The following is a 26,355-nucleotide window of genomic DNA, read 5'->3' as shown; positions in this document are numbered from 1 at the left end:
AGGTGTCTGCAATTCTCCTACATGCAGGAACTTGAAGATTCCTTAAAAACAGTTTGGCTGGAAGGCATCGAAATTCCTATCATACCATTGCAAAATTTGAGTTCTTTTGCATGTAATCTCTTAAATTCAGCTTCTCTTTGGTCAAAGCTTATTGAACTCATTGCCTGTCTTAATAAAAATCGTTATAATTCTTGCCTTTGCATAGTTCTCCTATTTCCCTAATTCACTTCAGGTGCAATCAGACCACTAATTTCAAATGTTTAAGCTACCTCAGGAAACTGAAGGAAATTAAAGACCTTCATGTAAACTGCTCCAATGCCTACTATTTATTTTTCTCTCAACATAGTTCCCTGAAGTACAATTTTCTTTCACTCAGAATAGCATTTTACTTGGGTAAGTCTCCCATTAAACTATTAACTCTGAGCAGAGGTATCAGGTGTGAATGTCAGTGTTTTTCCTGTGACAGGACTTTGTGCATTAATGATATCTTAATGATGTAAACATATTTTGAGATTATTTGACCACAAATACAGCTCATGTTTTTAAATGCACTACTTAATTTTCATTGTTTGCAATAGAAAGCCTTGTATTTATCCATGATGACAAACAATGTAGAGTTCAAAACCTCCTTCTAACCTATGTATAGTAGAGCACAATCAGTATTTGCTACTACTTATTTCACTTATACAGGAGGATTCACATCTCCAAAGCCACTCTGGACTGCCTGAATGGGGATTATAAAGTTGAAGAAGGGCATGGCAAAGAGCGCAATGAATTCCTGAGGAAACATAACATTGAAACTTATTTAATTAAACAACCTGAGGAGAGTCTGTTGACTTTACCTGAAGATATTGTGAAAGAGGCTGTCAGCTCCTCTGACAGGAGAAGCAGCGGAGCCACGTTTACCGAGGGATCCTGGAGCCCTGAACTTCCATTTGATAACATAGTGGGAAAACAAAACGTAAGTCAAACTTCCTTTAATGTCATTGAGATGAATGCATGATTGAGTGCACTTCAACAATGGAGGCCTCAGAGGAGGCAACTTCATCTTTAACCTTTATTCTAACATGTACTGTAACAGCAGAGGATTGAACAAATTGTTTCAAGGCAGAAAAATCATGTATCTGAACTGGGAAAATGCCAGTGAAGCAGAGATTTTGGGTGCATTGTTTTTTTTCTTTTTCCCAACTGAAATTAAATGCTGCACGGCTTAGTTTTAATTGAACCACTCCACGAAGTAATTAAAAATAAATCTAATGTTACTAAACTAGTTGGAACATTCTAGTCAGAGAGTATATCCCATTGCATAGTTTCACTGTAGGTCCATCAAATTAAAGGGATGTGGGAAAGGGCATTTTCCCAGAGGAAAAAGCATAAAGTAGTTTATTGATATCTGAGGAAAGGAAAAAAAAAGCATGTGAAATCAGGTTCTTTATTTCTCACTTTTGTAACAAAAAAAAATTTAAAAATTCATACTCTAAGATATAATCAAGGTACACTAGCAGATGAGTTAGATTGTAAGGACATCTGTAGCTCAACAGAAATATGAGATAATAGCAACTTCTCCTGGTCAGATATCTTCCAAAAGCACTGCATGGCTGATTGCCAGCAACCTGGGAACCAACAATTGTTGTACAGTAAAAAAAAAATCATTTTGTGAAGTCTTGTTGTTTAGAGGAATTAAAGATTGAAAGGTTAAAATGCCCTCAGACTCCACTTTTCTCACTGCACTTGGAAGATTGATGAGTCTGTATGACGCAAGGTCAGCTGAAGTTTTCTTCCATTTTCTTTGAGGGATCTGTAATGACAGATGATCTTCTGCTGCACATCCTTATTCCTACTTGTCTGAACTGTCTGTTGAACTTTAAGCATTGTTGTGTGGAGGTCTTGCTTTTGTCAACTGTCTTCTGCTTCTTACAAATGTGCTCAGAAGTGATAAAATTTCACAAACAGTCAGCCCACAGCAGTGCCTTCATCTCTCCAAACTTAATTTGAGCATGGCACAGTTTGCTGTTATATAAAACACCTGTTTTATATATGTGCTGTACATCTGTGTATTTGCCTCTACACTGCCTTACAGTATTCTCTGTAATTTGTTGACCTGTCTCTATATTGTCATTTCATTAGGAGTAGAGATATGGGTGCATGCTACTGTGAATATCTTGTGATCTCTCCCTGTTTCTTTCCCTTTAAGATATTCCAGTCTTGTAGTAAAAAATAATCTCTGCAGGGTAGGCTCTTATTTTTTTGGTCATTTTCTCAGCTAAACCTGACCTTGATGCTAATAAAGGCAAAGAACAAAATAAAGGATTAGTGGGTTTATTCAATTATTGATCAACTCCTAGTACTAGCAAAAAGGCTTTGAAAGTAATTGAAATAGGCATAGCTTAACAGGTTTTTTAAAACTTTTTTTTTTCCTTATGGCAATAAACAATCTACTTTTAGAACAGTTTCTCACAGTTTTTTTTAAAGAATTTGAAGTGGTGTTGGGAAAAGCTGTAATTTTATATAACACAGTTTAACAATAAGCCTTTCGGTGGAGACAAGATTTTGAAAATCTGCTGTTCTATGTATGATTCAATTATTATATAATTCTTTATTTACAGTAGAGACAATAGGCAGTATTGCTCATAAATAATGTATTTTAGCTAAAAAATTCGGATGATAGATTTAAATTATACTAGGATGTAGTAGCGTTTTCCAGAGATGTGTCAGTCTTGGATAGAATAAGCATTTAATAACACTAATTAAGCAGCTTAAAGGTCACTGTCAGCAGCAGGCTTTGAGAATCATAGAAGCAGCAACCCAGCAGTGAATCACTCTGTATATTTGAATATTTGCCAACAGAATTTAAATTATTTCTTTACCCAATATAAATTACAATAAAATTTGAGCAATTGATCACATGTATTTTAATTTTAACTCTAGCTATGTTAGGAAGCACGTGAAATCTCTGGGGTGCTCTTAAGCCAAACTCAAATTTATCCGAATCCACACTCATTACCTTCAACTTGTGTTCTGAATCAGTGAATTGCAGATGTTTTTATGTGAGTAAGAAACAAATAACCACTTTTTATGTAGGCAGTCACAGATATTAGCAAAAAGTACACCTACAGCCCAAATATCACTATGTGCCCTTGCTCTGATCGTGAGGCAAGCCAAGGGTGCAAGTTCTTGTCTGAAATTCAAATATGCCCAGTTGTAGTTATATTGAAACCAAATTTCTTATTGAAATTTGGTTTCAATAAGAGAAACTTCCAGTATAAATAGAGGTTTCTGTTATTGAAATAAGTGTCTGGGCTTCTTTCTTAAAGCAAAGAAAATTGGACAGAATTTATTTTATTTCAAGAAAGTAAAGGCCTCCTCCTCTAGAATGAATTAATGGCTGTTTAAGTTGGAATTCTTCCATGTACCTTAGAAAAGGAGTAGCTGAAAGCATAACATGGTCACTGGATGTGCTGCTGGAGGCACCTGATGGGCCTGTCAGTATGTGAATTAGGAAAAACAGCATATTAAAATGTCTGTCTTCTACAGGTGTACCTTAGTAGTGGTTGCAGTGAAGCTTAGCAGTGAGCACAGGAATTATACTAAAAGACTGCCAAGATGACAGACAGGTGTAAACAAAAGGGTGGAAATTAGTTCAAAACCAAGGTTCCCACATGTTACAGTTACCCCACTGTAATTGTTGTTATTTCTGGGCTGTGATTCCCCAGCACTCCCCAGCTGTTCTCGCCACTGACCAGTGGTACACGATGTCCCTGTGTCTCGTGCCACATCTCCTGCCTCCTGACTATTGTCCAGTCCCCAAAGCATCTCTGCTGACCCCAGCTACATAGGATTGGGAAACTGAAAGTTCCTGGAGTGTATATTGAAAGAAATTGAACTTTAGACACTGAGCATGTAGACACCAAACTTGTACACACACTCATTTAAGTGTCTTCATCTTGAGCTAAATCCTATCTGCAACTGGTCTTCTTAAGCATGTTACCTTTTATTTTCCTATTTGCTTCCAAAACCTGATGCTCCCAGTATGAAAAAAAAAATTTGAAGCCTTCCTAAGGTATTCTAAATGTCACAGATTAAAAATTTCCCTTCTTGTTGAGAGCAGGATGATTGGACTTTTTGCAGGAAAACTTCCAGGAAAGAAGTAAAATCTAATCTAGCTACCTTTTAAAGTCTGTATAAAATGGGTCTGAAGTTGGAGTTTTATTATGTGTTTGTTTTAATTCATCTTTCAGTTTCAGATGCAAGTTTGACTAGGCTCTTTTTTTTTTTTAACAGAACTTTGTGTTTGTTCCTGTGTGAATGGTTATTGTCAGCATCAGAAAACTTCAAAAGCTCATTGTAGAATTCATAACTGTGTCTTCCATAGAGCTGCTCACAAAAGTGTAGGAGAGAAGGAAGAATAGGAAGAATGAATATTTCTTTGTGTTTGAATAAAGAAGTCTTAAAAGATGCAGAGCAAAGAGGGGAATAAGTGACAAAATGTTGTTAGAACTTATTCTTGAGACAATAATTTGCATGATGTTTTTTCATTGCTTTTATATCTAAACACAGGGAAGCAGTTTTTTAAAGTATGTGCATGTATATGAGGGAGAGGAAATGATGGAACAAAAATATGAATTTCCTTGTTATATTGTGAATATAAATGCAAATTCAGAGTCTATTTTTGCAAAGTACTACAGGCCCCATGGCCACAGTGGTGATGGTATGTCATGTTCATCTACCATGAGATGTAAAACACTTCATACATTCAGCAAGGAGACAAGCCTTCATATCAATCACAGCTTAAAATAGAATTTTAACCAAAATATAGTTGCTTAACAGGATGAACTGAGATTATTTTCCTTGTATAAATAAAACAAAATGCTTGTCAAAAACATTCATGATGCTCTCCACCCTCATTTCCAGTGCAGAAGAAGAAATACAATGTAATTTTGAGGAATCAATTTACACACCACCATCTGATGTGATCTTATCCTTTAACAGGGACTTCAGACACACTCATGCCCTTTCAGCCATCACAAATTGATAAAAGCTTTTCTTTCTAGTTCAGTTTAAAAGAGATAGGAGTACTTAAACTAAAGTAGTGTCACAGTGTGTAATAATATAGCATTTATCCACTTGCCTTGATTGTTTCTCCCAAGGCCAATATATGAATTCAGACATATCTGAACCTAAGTATGAGAAAAGTTTCTTTGATACTGTTTTTTTCTCCTAATGTTGATAATAGTGATTTGCTAGACAGAAGAAGAGAGGGTTCAAGCAGAGTGTCATCCCAAACCTTCTCTACTGAAGCCCTTGTTCTACTAAACAAACAGGAAAACTACTTTTCACTTTGAAACAGAGAGAAGATTTTCTACCTGTATTTTGGGATCTTAAATTACTGTTAATAAGATGGATATCTGTAACTACAGATCCATGGACTTGATTTTTAGGATTGTAAGGAAAGTTGTCACCTGGGCTTTGGCAGTGGGTACTTGAGTCCCTTCCTGTGCTTTAATGTGCTGCCCAAGAGTCATTAGAATATGTTTGTTTACTATAATTTGAATATCAACAAGGGAAACCTCCCTATAGCATTTGCCCAATGTAATCCTGTGATAAAAAAGAATTTGCCTTCCAGGGGTATCTGGTGGCAAAACATTCTAAGCTCCTGTTTCAACAATGCCCAGTAGGAGAGAGAGCTGAAGGTCTTTTCAGGCAGGACCTATGGAATAACTTTTCTCAGGCAGAATTTTATTTCCCACCCATAATAATGCTGAAATGTCTTATGCTATGATGTATGAAGTTTCACATCCTTTCCATTCATTAATAATTCTTAACCCTTGGGAATATTACAGTAGTAGAGTTTCTTTTCCCATTCAAGTGGGAAAGAGCTGCTTCGCTGTGGTTCGTGTCATGAAATGGCACCATAAAATGGGAATGAGTTATTCTCTTTATGAAAGAAAACTCTAACTCTTTGCTGAAGTTGAAACACCCTTCATACTATATCTGCTAGAATTCCTTTGTGAAGCAAAATATTTTCATTTTTTCCTTTGATAAGTCATTGAAATACCAAAGGAATAATGTATTTGAGATGATATTTTAAATACAAACATGAATTACAGTTAAATTAAATCATATAGCCTAACTGTAATGTAGACTGGCTGAAATAGACCAGTAGTGAAGAAGAACATATTATCTGAAAACCCATGCTGAACTAATCAGAATGTCACCTTCTTCACTCCTGACTAAGTGATCTGTTCCTTAACTACACACATCCAGTAACTTTGATATAAGAAAAACTTCATTACTTCTGTGTTGTGGGCTTTGTTTTATATAGCTTCCATTCTTACTTATTAAAACACACCATTGAGTCAGATATCTTACTGTTATTTTGGTGTGTACTCACCTCATGCATGCTTTAATAATTAAATATCAGATTTGGAAAGTGGAATATAGTCCTAATGCTCAGTGCAGCAACAAACCTCCTAGCCTGTAAAAAAGAAGGCATTAAATGCTCCCCTTAATGTACTGTATGTGTCTAGTGGAACAGACTTATTATTTTACACTTCTATAGATTTCATTGAATGAATTGCATGGAATGCTGTAACGGTTTGCAATGCAACATGAACTAAAACATTGCATTTTTAACCCAAGGGGACCAGCAGGTTTATTCTGTTTGCATGTGCTTTCCCCTAGACTCTGGCTGCCCTAACAAGAAATTCAATAAATCTGCTTCCAAACCATCTTGCACAAGCTTTGCATGTCCAGTCTGGGCCTGAGGAAATTAACAAGCGAATAGAGCACACCATCGACTTACGGAGTGGCGATAAATTGAGAAGAGAGCATATCAAGCCTTTTTCACTGATGTTTAAAGACTCCAGCCTGGAGCATAAGGTAGCTGGGGCTTGGTAGCTGCAATATTCACAACTCAAATTGTAATAAATGTTCACTGAAGTAGAAAAGCTGTAGGTTCTGGCTTGTGTTGTTTTTTCTTGCTTTGTTTTTCTTTTTTATTTTGTTTCAGTTATCAGAAGGCGGGGCTGAGCTAGAGTTCATAATACACAGTGACATGATGCAGGTGCTATAATGCTGAAATGATTGCATTTCCTTGTTGGAAAATATCTACACTGAACAAACTCAGTTTTTGAAAACAACAGCCACTGTCTGGGTTGAACTTGGTATTGAGTACAAGCAGTTTTCTGTCAGATGGCAGGTTACTTTGGCACTAACATTGATTGAGCATATTAATAAACTTTCATTTTTATTCAGAAATATATATATCTATATTTGCATAGATACGTTCCTTCCATTTAGTCATAGAATCCCTCTGATGTCCTCTATGCAGCTGCAATATTTTTTTGAAGTCAAGAGTAATTTTTCAACTCTGTTTTAAATATCCTTCTTAAAAAAACTGTTTCTAAGAGGTAAATATGGTTCATGTCTTTGCTGCTTCTCAACAGCAATATGATCTCATTAACTTCTCTTAATCTACATCCAGATGTAAGTTATAAGTTTTAAAAGATAAGGTAATGGAAGAACACTCCTTGAAAGCTGATAGCATGGGGTGAAGTTGCACAGGTCTGAAATAATTTCATTTACTTTCTTTGGTAATCTCATATGCTATGACAGTGCAGCAACAGCAGGTCTGCAATACTATGTGCACTTGACTTAAAGAAAATATAAATAGCGGGGAATTGAAAGCATGGAGGCTCACTTCTCCATCACCACTCTAACTTCCACTGGAAAACAGACATTTTTACTTGATTTATGAGAGACTAGTCCTCAGGAAGGCTAATAAGTGAGAGTCTTATCACGACAACTGGAAAAGAAAAATTCTGTTTGAAGCATATCTAAGCCCTTATTGTGCTAGTAATCTTGTAGAAGAAACAACAAATGTTTGCTGAAACAGAATTACAAGATTGCATTTCCTCATGAGGATATTTACACTGAGACACAAGGTAGAACCCCCAAAACCAAATTATCCACAAATAATTATCTACTGAAAAGGAAAATATGAAGATACTTCTTTCAGTGCAGTCATCATGCAAAGATGACACGGACCCAGAGCAAGCAAAATTCAAGATCTCCAATATCAAATGAACTCCTACATAAAGTCCCAGGAGTCCTGAATAATCTTTAATCTTTTCAAGACACAAGATAAAAAAATATGGTGAAAGAATCTGAAATGTTTTGGCTAAAGGAGGAAACAGCCTGATCACAAACAACTTGATGAATGAGCAAACTTGCCAGTGGCTCACCTTGCCTTACCGTGCTATTTAATCACAGAAGGCTTGAGCGTGGGCTGGTGCAAAAGGGCACTGCCCAGAATCAGATCCCATATCCAGAAAATAAACTATCTTATTATTCTATATTTCACAATTGTCAGCCACAAAAAAAAAAAAAAAAAAACAAACCTATAAAGTTAGTCTGGAATTAAATTTCAATGCAATTTAAGAAACTAAAAAAGATCCGTGCCCTGATCCATCACATTACGTGGTCAGATTAAAAATATTAGTAAAGTTTTTAATTGCATCTGAATGAAAAAAAAGTCTATTTAAAACTTAAAGTTTTAGCAGATTTGGTAAACTTTCTTCCCAGTAAGGTATTTCCAATGGAGGATTGGGATGCAGTGTTTGGAGATTTTTACTTTCATTCAACATTTCTTTAGTGTTAGTCTCAACCAGTAGCACAGGCAATAGAAATATAAAATCTGTTCAGCAAGGTTGACTGAGTATTCTTTCTGTTCCATAAATTAATCTGTTTTCTCATATTAGGAGGGAGTAAAGTTTTAAAAAATGTCACCACTGCTTTATTTGTTCTGGCATATCCACCACCAACAGCTGGACAGCCTCTGGTCAGAAACCTCATTGCTTCTGCTCAGAGTGCTCAGATAGTGATGAGGAATGTACCAGGATACAAAGAAATTATGTGGATTAAGGGAAGATGAATCATAGTGTCCTCTTTGTTGTAGACAGGAGCAAATGCATGCAAACAGCATGGGAAATGTCCCTTCCCTCCTGCATGCCTGTGCAGTAATTACAGGTTTGTCTTTATAACCATAGTGTTTAACCATAGGTTTCAGGAAGTCATGGGAAAAGTAATATTTGAATTATTTTACTGCAGAAAGTAGCTATTTTCTCCATCCCATCTTGTTACTACCACTTTCTCCCTTCTTCCAGTCCATTTAGGAAACACAGCAAATTCAGGTTTAAATAGATGAGATCCTGGCCAAGAAGTCTTACCTTTACCTTGTTCAGTGAGAATTGTGTTAATGTTCTGTTCCTCAAATGACAGAAAAGTGAGTAACCACATGAAAAATAAACTATATTCCTTCCTCCTGCATTAGTAACAGGACTACCATGATGTGGGATCATGGGGTGACATGAATGGATCTAAAATGTTATACTGGACCTCTGTTCAAACAGTCTGGGTTGGTTTGAATATTTTTCATTATAAAACAATTCCAGATATCAGGTTTATGCTAGTCATGAAATTTACAGATTTCTTCATTTAAGATTTCAAAAGATTAGGAAAAAACCCCGAAATAATTCTGGAATCATCATGCACAAAACTACCATGGAGCTAGCTAAACTACCTGGTTTACACTGGTTGCGATAACTGCTATGTCACTGCAGTTTCAGCCACTGGAGTACTTTGCCAGTCCTCTCTCTTTGTCCTTCTATGATGATAGGATAAGTGTGTGTTCCGCAGCAGGCAGTAGCAGTTACATTAGAGAACTAATGTTGTGTATTTCAATATGACTTCTGCAATACTTCATTTTTCATAGGATTTGAATTCCTGATTCATTCATTTCTGATGAAAATGATTCTGCATTTTTATAGGTGCAGGACCCCACCTGGTATATTTTCTAGATTCTTTACTGAAATTGACTAGTCATTACTAACCTGTATTTCACTCATTAATGCTTGATATGGCATTTCAATTAGAGACAATTCACCCTCAATTTTGCTAGAGGATTTTTTAGGATATAGCATGTAGGTAGATCATCACACAAAGGTGCTTCTGATTGTAGCATGAAAAGATACTAAAATTTCCAATTATATAATGGCTCATAGGAAAATCTGATCCTACTTCAGATTATTCCAATAAGTAAAAGATATCATCATGATGATCTCCCTAAATATCAGCAACTTTAAAATATCCATACCAGGTACTTTCATGCTGGGTAAAGCAGAGGCGCAGAACAGGGAATTTTACATGCTGTAGGGATTTTTTAAAGAAAGTTTCCAATGTAAAGGTTTGTATAAAGATATTCAAAGTCTTCCTGCATATTTGTACTTGGATTAGAAAACAGGCTGGGCTTAGACATGAAACATTTATGTATTTTCTGTGAGGTGAGCACACTGGAAATATCAAAAGAGCTTTGAATTTCAAAGTACACATTTTCTTAGTTCAAATATTAGACCTAAATATCTGAGTTTCTCTGTTTCACAATTTCTGACTTGTAAGATAAATAGAAATTACATGAGTAGGAAAACAATTTTGCTTCTCCTGCTTGCTGTATCTCAGCAGCCACAGGCATCACCTCCTTCCTTCAACTCAGAAACTTCCAGTTGAAAGGAGTTCTACAAGAGATGCTGGGCAAACTCTGTGCCTGGTCAACAACTTTTCTATTGCTGATCAGCAACTGGATCTCTGTCTCCTCTTTGGTCTTTTCAGGAGTTCTTTTCTTCTCATGTCCTAGGCTTCTTGAATCACATTCTTCCATTCCTCTCCTGTGTTGCAGAAACTTTTCCAACATTGCTCTGATGAAGAGCAAGCCTGGTCTCCCTTTTCATCCATAAGGTCCTCTCTGAGTCAAAGAGCGGCAGAGAGGATAAGACCAAACACCTTCCTCCCCAGTGCACAAACATTTTCTTTAGGGGAATATGTGAGCCTGTCATATTACTGATGCTCCCATTTCAAACAGGCTTTGGAAGAGGGAGGTGAGGAATAAGCAGCATTACTCAACAGGAGAATCCTGGCCTTTCCTAGTTTCAGCCAGCTGGCATGGATAAACAGTTCCCTCCCAACAGTGCAGGTAAATGACCCAAACCCCTTGGGAGCCTTCACTGGGCCAGGAGCAAGTCGCACCAGCACAGGTGGCTCTGTGGGGGCTGCAGGGAAGGTTTTCACTGCAGACAAGGTCACATCACCATTCTTCCTACCACTCTACACAGCTCTGGTTGGCTACACGCCTCCCCACGATTTTTGAAGGGCTTTGAGGCTTAGTGAATCCTTCAATTACTTCTCCAAGTCATTAATGGGTAGACTTCTACAGAGCTGCTACATTTATCATTTATGTCAGTGATGCCTAGGGATGCCAACAATTCCTCATCACAATGCTGCTACTGATTAGAACACAGCATCCATCCTTTTGACATAATGCTCAACACAGCAGGCCATTCTATGTTTGTGTTTCATTCATCTAGTTTGCCTTAATTTCCCTATGGAGCAGTTGGGATTTCATGCTATATTTTAAGGAACATACCTTTCTTTTTCCCTGTTTGAAAGAAGCCCTGGTCCATTATTTATGCAGACTGATGCAGTTCTGTTTCCTTGCACATGAAATCAGGGTCAGTGCTTCTGGGGTTCCAGCAGCAAAATGAAGTGGAATTACCTGTGGCCACTATCAAAAATCATGCCAAAGTGATACTGCCAGCAGCAGACACAAGGTATAATCACAGGAGAGGAGGAGTCAAAATGAGGGACAACAACACCTGAACCCCCTCTTTTACTCATGACAAATGGGAGCAGGGAAGTGAAACCTTTTTTCATCTGGGAACTTGAGACTGTTTTGATCAGATGTTTATGCTGAGATGGTGTCCCAACCAAAGGTCCATGTAGGGAAAGTCTAAGTCTAAGATAGGATCTCACTTCAAGAGCAAATTAGCTATGAAATCCAGTTCAAAGCTGGACTCTTTCAGTGTATGTATGTTCTTGACACATTTCTTAATAATTTTTTAATGTTATAAAAGTTTCTAGGCATTTACAGCAGTTTTCCCTATTTCCAAATTTCTGGAGAGAGATTCTGGTGTCTGATATCGCTTTGACTCTTATAACCTTTTTTTCAGCCCCTTTAAAACAGTAAAGGTTTAAACAAAATGAAGTTATTGTTCAGAGGAAGAAAAATTACTGGGGCAAGCCTTTGCAGGATTTCTTATAAACACAGAAAGTTTGGTGTCATCCATAAAGGATATGGAGAATTACAAAACATATTCCTATGGACTAATCTTCATCTACAGTAAACAGCTGCAGTTTAATTGAATTAGCAATGATAAATAACAGCTGAGGACATGGTTAATATTTCCACTTTGACTGCTCCACTGTGGTCTGTGGATGTGTCTGTTACTCCATTTCTTGGTGATTTCCATTAAAAAAGGAACCTGATAGCATTCTCAGTTGTTTGATATGCTGGAGAAAAATATGTTTTCAATAAATCTTTATAATAATGCACCTCAAATAGTCTTTTACATTTGGAGAATGCCATATTGCCAAGTTTCCACACAGCCTCTGGCTTTGTTAGGATACAGAGTTTCAGCATCCCAGCATCCCAAATAGTCCCAGAATATTCTAACTGCATCATTTTCTTTAAAAAGAAAATTAGAAAAAATAGCAGAGCAGACTCAATTTGGCCATTATGGAAACACCTCTGTACCATCATGCATGCAGAGTATCAAATGATTCCAGTGCTTGTCTTCATGTGAGGAAATTCATGGTTTCTCTGGTTGTTAAGTATTTTATTAAGCAATTAAATGTTTAGTATTCTACACAGCAGCACAAGCTCCTGGTATTTACCTCAGGATTTTTAAGGCAAATAATGACCAAAGCAGAACAATTTTGTATTGGAAATTACAGATTTTTGCTCTCTTGGTTAAAATATTTTACCAGATTATTAACAATTTATTTGATAGGTTTTATTTTCAAGCAAAATTCATGTTTATTGATTTATTGGTGCATTGTGCTAATTTTCCCCATGTCTCCTATATACATCAGGTTTAATGAAACTACTTCATGTGTTAACAAGTAATTTACTTTTCTGTGTGTGTTTTTTTTTTTATTCTAGTATTCTCAAATGCGAGATGAAGTATTCAAGTCAAACTTGGTGTGTGCATTTATTGTTCTTGTATTTATCACCACTATCCAAAGCTTGCTCCCTTCTTCCAGGTAAATACAGAAATATATCTCTATATATCTGAAGGCACTCTTAGGGACACGTTGGAATAACATTTTTAGGATTGATGTGCAATGAACCAATAAAATCTGCTTGTTCCCCAGAAGTGTTTGGAAATATTTGTTCACTTTTTTTGCCATACTAACTACTTTTTTACCACAATATCTACCACTAAATGTTTTCAAGTGAGACAGCAGCAGGTACTGATGTTATATTGTTATATTGTTATGTTTTCAAGTAGAACTACCACCAAGTTAAGTGGAAATTTTGGATTACAAAAATTTGCTCCAGTGCGTCCTGGTGAAACATGATCCAGAACAATAGCTGTGCCTCTTTGCTAAGTGATTGATAATCCCCTTGGGTATCAGTGGCTCTCTCGGTTTTGTTTAATAAGTGCTTTGTAAGAGAATTGTACTGCTTGCTTTGCTGCTGACAACGTGATTTGCCCAGCTGGGAAAAGCAGTCTCAGGCCATTAATAAGCATGGAGGTGATCTGGTAGATCTGTTTTCACTTTGCTCTCCTTTGGGGCTGGCCAAGCAATATATTCCTATCAAGGTGATGAAAATCTGACACAGATGAGACCTCAGTGTCCACATTTCACAGACTCAAACATATCATTTGGCATTTTTGTCTACAATTTAATAATGAGATCACAAGAGTATGTGCAAGGACTGAGGTCAGTTTTCTAGAACAGGACTGCCTCTGTAACAACCCTCCGGTCCCGTTTGGTCTTTGACAGAGCAAGTGTTAAAAGAGAATTCCCAAAATAACATATTTCTTAGGTAGCTTCTAGCACTCAGATGAACCTTAACCTGTGGCTGACAGCAAAGTAATTTTGAAAATACATTATTTGTACAAGAAAGAAGACATTGATTGTGTTAGAGTAGTGCAGCAAGATTTCTTGGATAATTTCTGAAAGATGTGAGTTACCAGGTTGATGTCTGAGAACACCAAAGTGGGGTTAGGTGCAGGCAGGCAAATACATTCTGTAGCAGTGTTGTCTCACATGTTTTGTAATTCTCAGCTGACAAAGTACCTGGAGTAGCATGTGACCTTCTGTGTTCCTTACGTGCTATATTGCCCCTAGTAAGTTTGCTGGCTTTTTAAAAGCTCTTCTCCCAGTACACATTTGAAGTTCTTCACTTCTGGCAGATGTTTTTGTTTGATTGGGTTTTTTTGTTTGTTATTTTTTTCCTCAGTATGTACAAGAAGATTTATGGCTCTTATTAACAGAACCTGTTTTCCAAAAAGATTTCTGCTGCTATATCAATCACTGCCATATCAGATTAAAAAAAAATAATAAAATACTTTTTTCCACCTGCACAGATTCATCTCTGTTAACTCCTGTGAGAGTGTCTAGTGCCATTGGAGTGAGGGGGAAGGAGTCACTCAAACACATTGCCTGCAGCTGTCTCACCTCCTCTTTTCTCATCTTGCCAGTAGTCTTGTGTTTTTCCTTGAGGACCTTTTTGTCACTGAATGTTAAAGAGGCTGCAAATACAAATATTTGTATTCAAAATTAAGGTTGGATAAATTCCTACAAGAAAAGATCAGCAGAAGTTTTTAAAAAAAGGTGACCTTGTCTTCAAGAATGCCCTGGAAGGTTGATTGCTAGAACCTGAGAAGATATTTAGGCAAAGGATATTCACCACTACCCCTTTTGTGAGAGAAGCTTTGGAGACATGTGTGTTTATTGGCAGTTCCTATAGTCTATCAGGAGCTGAAGATCACTGTCAAGGCTTAAGGAGACAAATTTTGATCTTGTTTTTTTTAATGTTCTGATACTTTGCTTCAAAAAGTGTGTTTCAGTTTTTTAAAAAGCATGCCTGTCAACAGATGAGCAACCCTAAAATAACAGGATAGGGGTTTTGAGTGAGAAGGTTTCAATATGCTTAAACATATTGGATGAGAATCTGGAAGTTCAAATTTCCTAAGTTCCAGTTCTAAAAGCAGTTCAAAGCATGAGCAATTGAACAAACTATCTCAAAGTTAGACAGGATTTGGATTCAGAGAATTCCTGAAATAACTGCATATTCATTTGTTATGCTTCTGGTAAATATCAGAGAAGTAAAATAATAGGGTGGAAAACCATGGAAATAGTTTCCATGAAACCACTAACAAACTATCATTCAGTCCTCATGGTAACTTACCCATTTCCTAAAAACACATATAGCAGTTTTTCAGTGAATGCTTTAGATTTCTGTTGAACAAGGATGAAATTTTGTATTTGATTAAGTAGATGTGTGAATATTTTTTGAGCTGAGTCTTTTGGTTTCTGAAAATTTGGTGAAAATGTTATTTAAATTATCATAGAACCTTTATTAGTAAGGTTCTTTAGGGAGTTTCCCAGAGAGGTTACCTTAGTCTGTGTGTCAAAGAAGGGAATCATATCTCAAATTTAATAGATATGGAAGTTTCAGAATTTAATCTCTGTTTATATCTGTCTCCCTAAGGATAAATATTTGATCCATTCATGCATTTTTACCTGACAGGGCAGATGCATGTGAATTTAAAAGTCTCTGCAATAGTTTTCATTCTTTGAAAAATGGAGTTGGGGAAATTAAGAGATAAATTAATGTCATATTTTTTACCATAATTGTCCTTTATGAAACTATTATATTACGTTGCCAGCTTTACAGTGATTCATCTTCTCCATGTAAGAAGCCTGGGAGTTTCAACAATTTCCTGCAATGAACTATTTATATGCTCACATGGACAATAGGTCTCACTAGAGTAGACTGCTGAAATACTCTTATTTCTGCCCATTTTTCACTGGGTTATTCTTGTGAAGGAAAGAAAAGCTTATTTCAAATTGTTATCAATTTAAAAACTTGCATCTTCTGTTTTACATAAGTTTTTCTTTTGGCTCAAATCAGTTGATTTGGGACTGTACATCAGAAAGAGGGAAGGCAAAAGCTCTTTTTAAACTTCACTTGATCTGGCAGTAAGAGAATCCTGGAAAAGAAAATCTATTGGTCTTGAGCATCATCTTGAATGAAGGGATGATCCAAGGCTGGTGTCCTAGTTCTGGGAGAAGTTAATGGACAAAAAATTATTATGGTTTTTTGTTTGGGTTCCTCTAACCTTGTCAATGCATTTTATTGTAGTTGAGCCTATCAGCATACTCCCATCAAAATCTCAGTACAGATACTGGATTGTTCTTCTCAGAGGTCATACTATGCCACCTTCAGTTTTGTTTTTAAATCAAGCAGACTTAGGCAAGAGACAAGCACATCAGTCTTCAACTGAACAGCTACAGAGGAAAAAAAATTGTTGCCTACAAATTTATTGTGAACAAACACAAGGTCTCAGTTCTCAGGCACATAAGCAGGTTATTCTGCATTTTTGGATTTATATCCCAGACTTAGGTGTGCAGATGCTCCCTTTATAGTACCTTAATTCAGTAACATGGGTCTTACATGTAGAGTTTGGCAGTTCAAAATCAGAACTAATGTTTAGTGTCCTCAGGCTGGACCTCTTGAGGCTTGATCCTAATCTTTCTGAAGGCCTGAATCTGGTTTTGTTCAGAGCTGGATCAGGCTAGGTTAGCAGAACTGGTAGGCTACACCAGCAAATATAGACTGTCTATATATATCTGAGGTATAGTTAGAAACTATCAGTTCCAAATCGGATCACAGACACTTGGCTTTGCAAAGCAAGAAGGTTGTTGCAGAATACTGCTGTACTGTGGGAAACAAGGATTTAATCTTGCATGATCCTCTGTCAGTGTCCATAACCTGGGATCAAAGTATAGCAACTGGAGAATGAGTTAATGTGAATCTCAAATTGGCTTCTATCTGCATAAGCCTGAGAGTACTATGCAGTGAGACGAATTGTATCCAAAACCACACAGGTGATGAGCCCTCCTGACTCCCTTAACTAGTTCTACATGGACATGTAGTCCAGCTTTTCCCTTGATTTATTGACTGTGTTGAGATTTAATGCTGGATTCTTTTTTTTTTTTTTTTTTTTTTTTCTCCCAGAGTGATCCCAATGGTCATTCAGTTTTCTATCCTGATTATGCTGCACTCCGCTCTCGTGCTGATAACTACGGCAGAGGATTACAAATGTTTGCCCTTAATGCTCCGGAAAACTTGCTGCTGGATTAATGAGACCTACTTGGCAAGGAATGTCATTATCTTTGCATCCATTCTGATTAATTTTCTTGGAGCCATCATCAATATTGTAAGCTTATAGGGAACCAAGGAATATTATTCAGTAAAAGATGATTTATGAATTATTAAACTTGCTACAGGACTTGCTAACTACATCTATAAGCTGTCTGTGATTCAGATAACATAAAAAAGGCAAAGCATCACAGCTTCAGGAAATTCAATACATTGCTTGATCTATGTATTTCTGAAATATCTAATTATTTCTCCCTCATGAGAATCATCTATTTTTAAAACCTTTTGTCTAGTTTCTGTCCAACATATCAACTCTTTGAGGACCATTTGTAATTTTCTGACATGCTGAAATACTTTATTAGAGACTGTCAATCCAAAAAATGCTTATGGATATTAAATTCTTCCTCTCATAAATTCTCAGCTCATCTTGCAGTTCTACTATTATTCAGATTATTAAGAAAAATAAAACAATTGCTAGAATAATAATTTTAAACATTCCAATAGAGGCCTGATTATCCTGATGTATTCAGCAACATGAGAGAGCTTTGCATAATTTAGGCAGATTATAATGTCAGACAATCTGACAGGTGCTGGAGTCTGAGCCAAGAATGTGGTAAATGTCCCACAGATAGATTAAAAGTATCACTGATAGGAGATAAAGTCAGAGAAAGAAAAATGCATTTCTATCATTACAGAAATAAATATAAATACAGTAAATGTCAGGAAGATCAATTGGGCTGAACACTTCCTGAAGAAAAGGACAGTGGTGTATTACAATATAAATCACTACACGGTGTTTTAGAATTTAAAAGTTTTAAAATCATGTATAAGAAACACCTTTCAGGAAAGATTTTGGTACAACTAGTCTTGATCTTAAAAAAAAAGATCTCTAACACACTATCTATGCCAAATTTGTTACTTCCTCTGATTTCTTGTGCATTATTTTTCAAGATTTGTCCCCTGCAATTTTTTGGGTTAGCTAATCCAAAGACAGTCAAAATAAAATTACATTTTACTGTCTCACCACTGGTTTCCTATAAAGCAGGAAACAGTCATAAGTATTGTCTTATATTTAGCTGGACAATGACTTGAGTCACTGAGTCCTGATCTTTATAGGAAATGACAACAATATACTCTCATTGTTTTATATGTCCAAGTTCTTCCATAATAATAGTTTGTTCAGGAGGGACCTGCATGCATTTAAGAACAGGTAATGCATCTCAGCCTTGCAGCTTTGTGTGTTCACTGAGTTCCAATGCAGCCAACTGGAGGGGTCTAAGACTCAGATGCTTTCTGGGCCATAAAGATTTGGTTTCACCAGGGGGGCAAATGAGCCTTGTGAGTTTTAAGTGCATTCTTACTGTTATAAAGTTAAGTTTCTAATCCTGAAAGTTTTTTTTAAAAAACACCTGTACTTGTTCTTGTGACATTCTGCCCTGCAGAGAAGTGTTCTATACCTCATAAATTTTCAGAATTAATTGTCTGGAGTCACAGAAGAGTGCACAGCCAGCCAGGTAATGCTCCTGCACTGCAGAAACGGCTGAGTGGCTAAAAGAACAAACAAAAGAGTCCCAAGCTCAAAATTAATTGGAATTTAATGATAAGAAATTGGGCCTCATTAAATGAATTCTTTAACAATAGGGTAAAAAGACCTCTAACTAGCTTGTACACACCAGGTTAATGACATGATCTATTATAATCATCCAGAGTAAATAAATATACATGACAGGAGACTCCATCTCTTTTAAGTGTCAAAATATGGAGCAATTAATGATTTTTCCTTCATTTTAAGACCATAATGTAATACAAGTTGACAATGCTGGTTTCTTTTGGTATCTAATGCTCTTGGTTGGAAATACCATTAAAATCAAGGCAGGTCATAACAAAAAAAGCAATATTATATTATCATAGCCATAGTTTCATGAGTGAATTTTTATTCCCTTCTGTTCTAAGCATCACAGTTGCTGTTCTGGGACCACATCACATTTTGGTACAACCAGGTCTGTGTGATATCATGAAAATAAAGGCTGGACGTCCCGTATCCAAAAGGATAACACTATCCATAGCAGATGAAAACAACTTGAAGAAAGGGCACATATTCAATCCGATTTTATGCTCCCAATTAAATCATTTTCTTTATAGTTTATAGCAAAGTCTAAGCACTTTGAGAGGTCATTCTTAAGAGTCCGGCATGAGTCCTCTGGAAGTCCCAGAGGAGCTCACCTTTCTGCTCTGGAAAGAGAGCATAGGGAGGCTATTCAGATGCTGAATACCTGCAGCACAAATAGCTCCCCCTTTTCCATTTCATCTGCACAGTATGTCTTCTTACTGTCCATTTATTCAGCCCTTGGTGCCAGCTGGGGAGCTGGCATGGGGAGCAGCAGGTCAGCCAGTCCCAGCCCTGAACGCAGAGAGCCAAACAAGCAATTAAACACCAGTGCACAATATAGCCCTGATTTTGGTTTATTTCTTCACAGCTGTGGTGTGATTTTGACAAACCAATTGCCCTGAAGAACCAGACTTTCAATTCCTCTGCCTCTTTTACGGACATCTGTTCCTGTCCTGAGGTATTTCTGAGGGTACTTTTGAATCTGAGGTGTGGATCCACAAAGGTTATATGGCAACCACTACCTTGTGGTGGAGTAAGGGGCTCAACACTGTGAAGAAGGGAACATTTCCATATGTTGATAGAAGAAGTAGAGGCTGGTTACAGAAGGAATTAACCTTAAGATCTAATGGGGCGTTACAAATAAAATTTAACCTTTGAACATTATACAGAACCTTTATGCTGGGAACACACCCAGCAATGATTTAATGAACCTAGTGTAACAGAACACACAAGCTAATTCACATTAATGTAGTGGAGAGCAAACTTTTTACATGACAAAGAGAGTAGTTAGACTATTATGGTTATTTTAAGATTAGTTTTGGAGAAAAAAAAATAAAGAAACCCTCTCTAAGATGAGCAAGCAGGCAACAAAATCAATGTGTTGGTCATGTGTAGATAAGAGAAGTATGTTGCTTAGAAAGTCATATGGCAGTGTCATGATACTGCCAGCAGTATGCTCTAAACAGCAGGGATGCAGACTTTCCTACAGAGAAACTGTGCTAAAGAAAAGCTGCATCCAGAAAAATGAATACGATCGCTCCTAAAGCTGTGTGATTGGAGTTAATTTAAACTACATTTGGGCTGTGGGTGTTGATGTTGCTATTTTGAGCCTGAGCAGCTCATGACCATGATTGTCTCTCTCTATCTGGTATCAGCTGCATGGATTGCATTTGGCAGATGACTAATCATTGAGAAAAATGAGACAATGAAAAGATTAGAAAATAAGATATGAATAAAACTTCCAGGCATCACATTTTAAGAGAGTAATGTAACCAAGCTAGACCTATAATATTAAAAATTTTTCTAAAAATTAAGAAAAAAAAGTCCAAATCTGTGGCTTTATCCTCTCTCCAGTAGCATGGGAAGAATTAGAGAAGAAATATGATTCTCTCATCCTGAGTATTTTGTGGGTCTTGTGGAAATTTAGACTCCACAGGAATATAAAATGTTTTCTCCCAGTAGACTATTCAGTAGCAAACTACTGTTTGCAGCATCTCTCCCTTTCCTCTTTTAATTATAGAGGATGTTGTTTCACTTATAATGCAATGAAAATGCTATAAAGGCACAGAAAATTATCTCTACTGACATGGAGGTACTATGAAAAATATAGAATTTGTAATTTCAATTCTATTTTAGCAAAATACTTACTTTCAAAATGCCCTGGGCCCTGAAAGGACTTAGCTGAGCACTGAAATCCAAAATAACCTTTCCAGACTTCTGGTTAGTCAATTGTTTACATAGATGCTTATCTCTGCTCGCCAAAATTAACCAGTGCTGTTTTCTGTTCAGTATTTTGTCTTCACTGGTGTGCTGGCAATGGTGACTTGTGCAGTCTTTCTTCGTCTCAACTCTGTCCTGAAGTTGGCAGTACTTCTCATCATGATTGCCATCTACTCTCTGCTGACTGAGACCATTTATGCTTCCCTTTTTCTGCAATATGACAACTTTCACCACAATGGAGAGTAAGTGTTCACAGCCCCCTCCAGGAACTGCTTTTTCTTAAGGTGATGGTTCAAGTCTTGCCAGAGTATGAGTGTGTTGGATAGCACCTTAGTTAAATGTGGAGTGATGGTTGCAACAGGCAATGACTAATTCAAAATGATTCATAACCTTTTTTTTTTCTCAAGCCTTTTTATTAAAATGTTCATTTCATAATGGCATTTAAATATTGACCAGGACTTGTCTTTTATGTCTCCTATAGACTATCAATGCCAACTAAAAATATGCATTGCAATGCACATACCTTGGTCACTTCTATTCTTGAAAGCTCCAGAAATACCAATTGAAAAATTCCCCTCAGTTCAAGAAAACAGGATTGAAGGACTGATTTTTTAGAATAAAAGCCAAACAAATAATGTGCACCTGTGAAAGATATAAGGAACACAGGCATGATCCTGTTTTGTAGGAGAGTGCTTGAAGGACATGCTCCTCCTCCTTTTCCTCCTCCCAGGTTTCTTTTCCAGGAAGAGGAACTGAAGAGAGCAGAAGAACCACAATGATTTGCAGAGTCAGATATGCAATTAGTGTTGCAATAACTGAATCTAGAGCAGCAGTAATTTAAATCATTCAGAAAAACACTTCTTCAGTCTTTGATACTTGACCAGGGAAGTATTGCAGTTGTTTGTGCTTGCAAGTGCCGATGAAGATGCTCAGATTGAGAGAAAAGCAGAGATTTCAGTACAATTAATTCTCACAACAGCCACGTCCTTACACATAGCAAGACTCTGCATGCATAGCTTTCCTTATTTGCTTACAACTGTACCAAGGTACCAGAGATTTGGCTGAAATTCTTTTTTCTAATGCTAGTTATCACTGCAGAACATATCATATATCCACAACAGACCCCAGGAAATGTGACATCTGACAAATGGTTGTAAGCAATACCTTGGCTAGGTAACTAGAAGTAGAAATCATGATAATTGTCACTAACCAGGCATGGCAAAGAATCCCTTTTGTTTGAAAATCTTGAAGAATTCAGAGTAGCCACTATTCCCTGTCAATAAAACTCTCTAGTGATTGTTATCACAGAAGAGTGAGAAAGAGGCAGGAATATTCCCTGGAGTAGCCAACAGCCCAAGACATAGGGCAATCAGTTGAGATTCTCCACTCTCACAACAAGGATATGAACTTATGCTCTGATATTAGGGACAATGAATTTCAAGATTATGTGCCCTGAAATTTATTTTTTTTTTTTTTTAATCATTTGAATAAAAGGGTTTGCACCTCCTTACAAAACTCATCCAGCTGTGGTATAGCTGTGTTTAGCTACAACACCACAATATGCAATAACAGGTGAGTTTATAACTAAGACCTTTAAGGCTCTTGCCTTTAGCCAGGGGTTCTTTTGGAATGTGTTCATTTGGAGGTTGTATTTTGGGCAACTTCAAAATAGGAAACATTTGAATTCCAGCATATTTGCAGATGACAAGGTTATTTCCTGCTTGCTCTTGCTCTGTATTGATGACTCATCCCACAGCAGCACATTTCCAGCACAGTAAATTCATTAGGACCACAAAGGCAGTTTAGTTATCTCTCTCACTAGAAAGTTTCTTTTTGGTTTAGTCTCAAGTTCTGTTCTTTCTTTCTCTAATTTCTCTGTCACAGATGTCCTCTGACAAATAGCATCACATATTTCTTTTAAAATTACTATGGAAAACAGATCCAGTATCTAGACTTTGCTTTGTTCTTAGATCTCAAGGCAGACTAAAGATTGTCCCAAAATCTCTTCCAATTTCTGGTCCTCATTTACTCATTTATTATTTTTTTCAAAATTTAAAGGATTTATCACCACATAACTTCCTTTTCTCATCTCTCTTCAACAAAATAATTGACAACTATCCTTGTTCAATTCAACAACAAATTTTTTTTTTTTTCTCTCATTTGCTTTACTATAAGTTTGGCTCTATCATTTCCCCAAATTCTTTTGTCTGTTCCCTGGGAAGCATGCTTTTTTAAAAAAAAAAAAACCCTGACATACAGAGATGCTTTCTTCAGCTTTTATTCATCTTTCCACATAACTGTAATTTCTCTCAATATTTGAGACTCCCTGTTACTGTTTTTAACCCCTTTAAACTTTCTTTGTAGTCCATACACAGCAGCTCAGTGATTTCATACAGCAGATTTCATACAGCCAGCACCTGCTTGGCTCAGCTTCTCTGCTTCCCTGTGGTCTGCAAGGGTTTCCTTTACCTCCCCTGTCACAGGTTTCTCTGGTCTCTTTGTGGCTCAGGAAAACCAGTCCTAGCTACTGTTTGCCATTATTTTGATCCTCTTTTGATCCGTGCTGTATCCCTGTCATCTCCAAACCCTTCTAACAATATGGGGATGTTTCATTTCAGCTCCTGCCCTGGAGTTCGTCCTTTAGCCTTATTCCCTGGGATTTACTTCACAGCTGGAAGTTTCCCTTTGTCAGCTCCACCTCAACCTTTCCCCCCTACGATGTCACCTCCTGCACCCCACAGGGGCTGTCACCAAGCTGCCAGGAAGAGACTGACTGACACACAGCTTGCATATCACATTTGAAAGTGAAAGCTCATCACCTCCTGTGTACCTCCTGTAGGCTACAATTTAGTTATTTAAGATGCGTCTCCAAACAGGGAGCTCTCCAATTACACTCCTGTTCTCTTGAACTAATTACTGCTAAATTAAATTTTCAAATACAGTGGATTTTTTTTAATGAACAACAAAAATTACCACTTATGAAATGAAACTTCTGAACAATTACAAGACTGGAAAACAAATAACTGTATTTTACTTTGTTGTTTGTTTGTTTATTTCCAGCACAGACTTCCTGGGTACAAAGGAAGCATCTTTACTACTGATGGCAATGTTCCTTTTAGCTGTATTTTATCATGGTCAACAGGTAATGCAAACATTTTCTTCAACCTTTTCCTTTGTCCCTTGCAATTACAAGATGTGACAACAATTACTTTTAAAATACCACCTGCCTTTTAACCTTCTTGAGCATATGACCTTTCACAATTTAATAAATCATATGCAGAATCTGATTAAAGAAAGCTCACATCTGACACTGTCTAGTATTCTTAAAGAACATGTGCAATATTCTATTCAGCAATACTCAAATTATATTGCATTTCCAATTTGAAGGAACAAACAGAACACCATTATTTTAGACATGTGTGCAGTTCTGGAGACACCTGACAGCTTCAGTGCACTTGAGTAGGCATAAATCCAAAATATAGAAAGGGAATAAAAACCAATAAATAATGAAACTACTGTGAAATAGCTTATTCTGTTTATGGAGAAAAAACAGCAGACTCAAGGAAATAAGGAAAATTTGGGTTAAGAACCAGTACTTACTCATCTGTGTCATGGACCATTTACAAGAGTCCTTTCACATGGACCTAGGTCTTAAACAGGATTTAGGGGCCTCAGAGCTTTAGGACTGACATCCTTGAGGAGGAATTGAGAAACGGGGTATTTCAGGAATATATACACAATGCACAGGCAGAGAGAACTATGGCAAATTTAGATTTAAAAAAACAAATGCACTGAATAAAAACCAGCTAAAGCAGAGTGCTTTCTCCACAGTGTTTCTGGCCCTCAAGCTCCGGATGTCAAACATGCTGACTTGAGGCAGTTTCTAATCACAAAAAGCAAGGGACACACTGTTCTAAAGAAAGCACCAAGCACAGTTGCCTTTAGACATTGTTGACTTGCCTAAAGATTTTCCCCTCAAGACCATCAGGCTGATAAACTCCAGCTTTTCTCAATCCTCCTGGAATGAGTTAGTAAGAGAGGAATGATGCAGTGATGAATAAGACAATATTATACACTTTATTACAATAACTTTCTGAGCTGTCCCAGAAGTCAGAGCCTCCATTCCTTCCACATGAGAGCAAAAAGAAGCCAACACCTAAATATTCTATTAATTTTCCTACTGTTTATCTTCTTTTTGGGGGAATGAGGAATGAGTGAGTAGGGGAAGCAAGGGATGAAATGCATTTTGCACAGTGCACAGATTTAAATCTGATGGAAATCAGTGAACTGTGACATGGCTTTATCACGACAAAAGTCCACTTATATGGAATTTAATATGGAATAATTTAATATGATATGGAATAATATGGAACAAATAAGAACTGATCAACTCAAATTTGGGATAAGCCTTAGAGTATTCCCAATGATTATTAACATATGTCAAGATAAAAAAATCTCAGCCTTGGAAATCACCCAAGGTAATAAGAAAAACAACACTAGACAAGTTTAGGTGAAGTAAGAATTAGGCTGAAGCCAGGCAATGCTCCTCAAGATCCCAATCCTGAGTGTAAATGTCTGTATTCTACAAAAGCCTGATCTGCCGTGTTTAAGAGTCTTTTCCAGCCCAGAGGTCTGCAAGCAGAGCACAAGTTATTTTCCATTTTATTAATCTTTCTGGTTCCATAAAACAGGATGGCTGCACCAAAACTGCCCTTGGAAATTGTCTCTGAGATGTGCTAAGTTCTGCATGTTCTCCCAAATGGTTCATGAGGCCAGTCTATCAATTTAACAGCATCCAAAGGCAGACTCCAGGAACATTTCATTGAATTGTTTCATTTTTTATTACAGAGTTAACCTAAAGATTTCAGTATAGTTGTCAACTTAATATATATAAAAGTTCCATTCAAACCACATTAAAAAACAGAAAAACAAAAAAACCCCAAAAAACGAAAAACCAAAAAACCAAAGCTCTTCTGAAGTGTGAATTGGGGAGCACATGAAGTCCAATAAAGTTCTCCTCCAGCATGTCTTCCCATCTCACAAGCTGGAAAAGTTATCTGATGTAGAATAGCTTAAAACTTGTTTTATTCTAGGTAAATTTACTGAAAAAAAGATTATTTTTGTAAGATAATATTTATGGATGATCAATTTTTGAATAATCAAGTATTTTTTTAAATCCATTGTGATTTAAAGTTAATGTCATATTTAGCACCCAAAATTTAAAATTAAATTTGAGAAA

The 26,355-nt window shown here is 36.8% G+C and overlaps 1 protein-coding gene across 1 annotated transcript in view; it reads left to right on the top strand.

Annotated features, from left to right (window-relative positions):
• ADCY8 (adenylate cyclase 8) overlaps positions 1-26,355 on the top strand; it is a 116,772-nt gene that overhangs the window by 74,345 nt on the left and 16,072 nt on the right. The window contains 7 exon segments of the mRNA XM_041407573.1: positions 691-961; positions 6,682-6,879; positions 13,052-13,152; positions 17,144-17,345; positions 19,765-19,854; positions 21,186-21,364; positions 24,177-24,258. Of these exon segments, the coding sequence (XP_041263507.1) occupies positions 691-961; positions 6,682-6,879; positions 13,052-13,152; positions 17,144-17,345; positions 19,765-19,854; positions 21,186-21,364; positions 24,177-24,258 (1,123 nt within the window).

Source organism: Onychostruthus taczanowskii, unplaced genomic scaffold, assembly GCF_017590055.1.
Source record: "Onychostruthus taczanowskii isolate IOZ18803 unplaced genomic scaffold, ASM1759005v1 scaffold27, whole genome shotgun sequence".
NCBI classification, from domain to species: domain Eukaryota; kingdom Metazoa; phylum Chordata; class Aves; order Passeriformes; family Passeridae; genus Onychostruthus; species Onychostruthus taczanowskii.
Note: the sequence above shows the minus strand (reverse complement) of the source record. Positions and strands in the feature narration are given on the sequence as shown.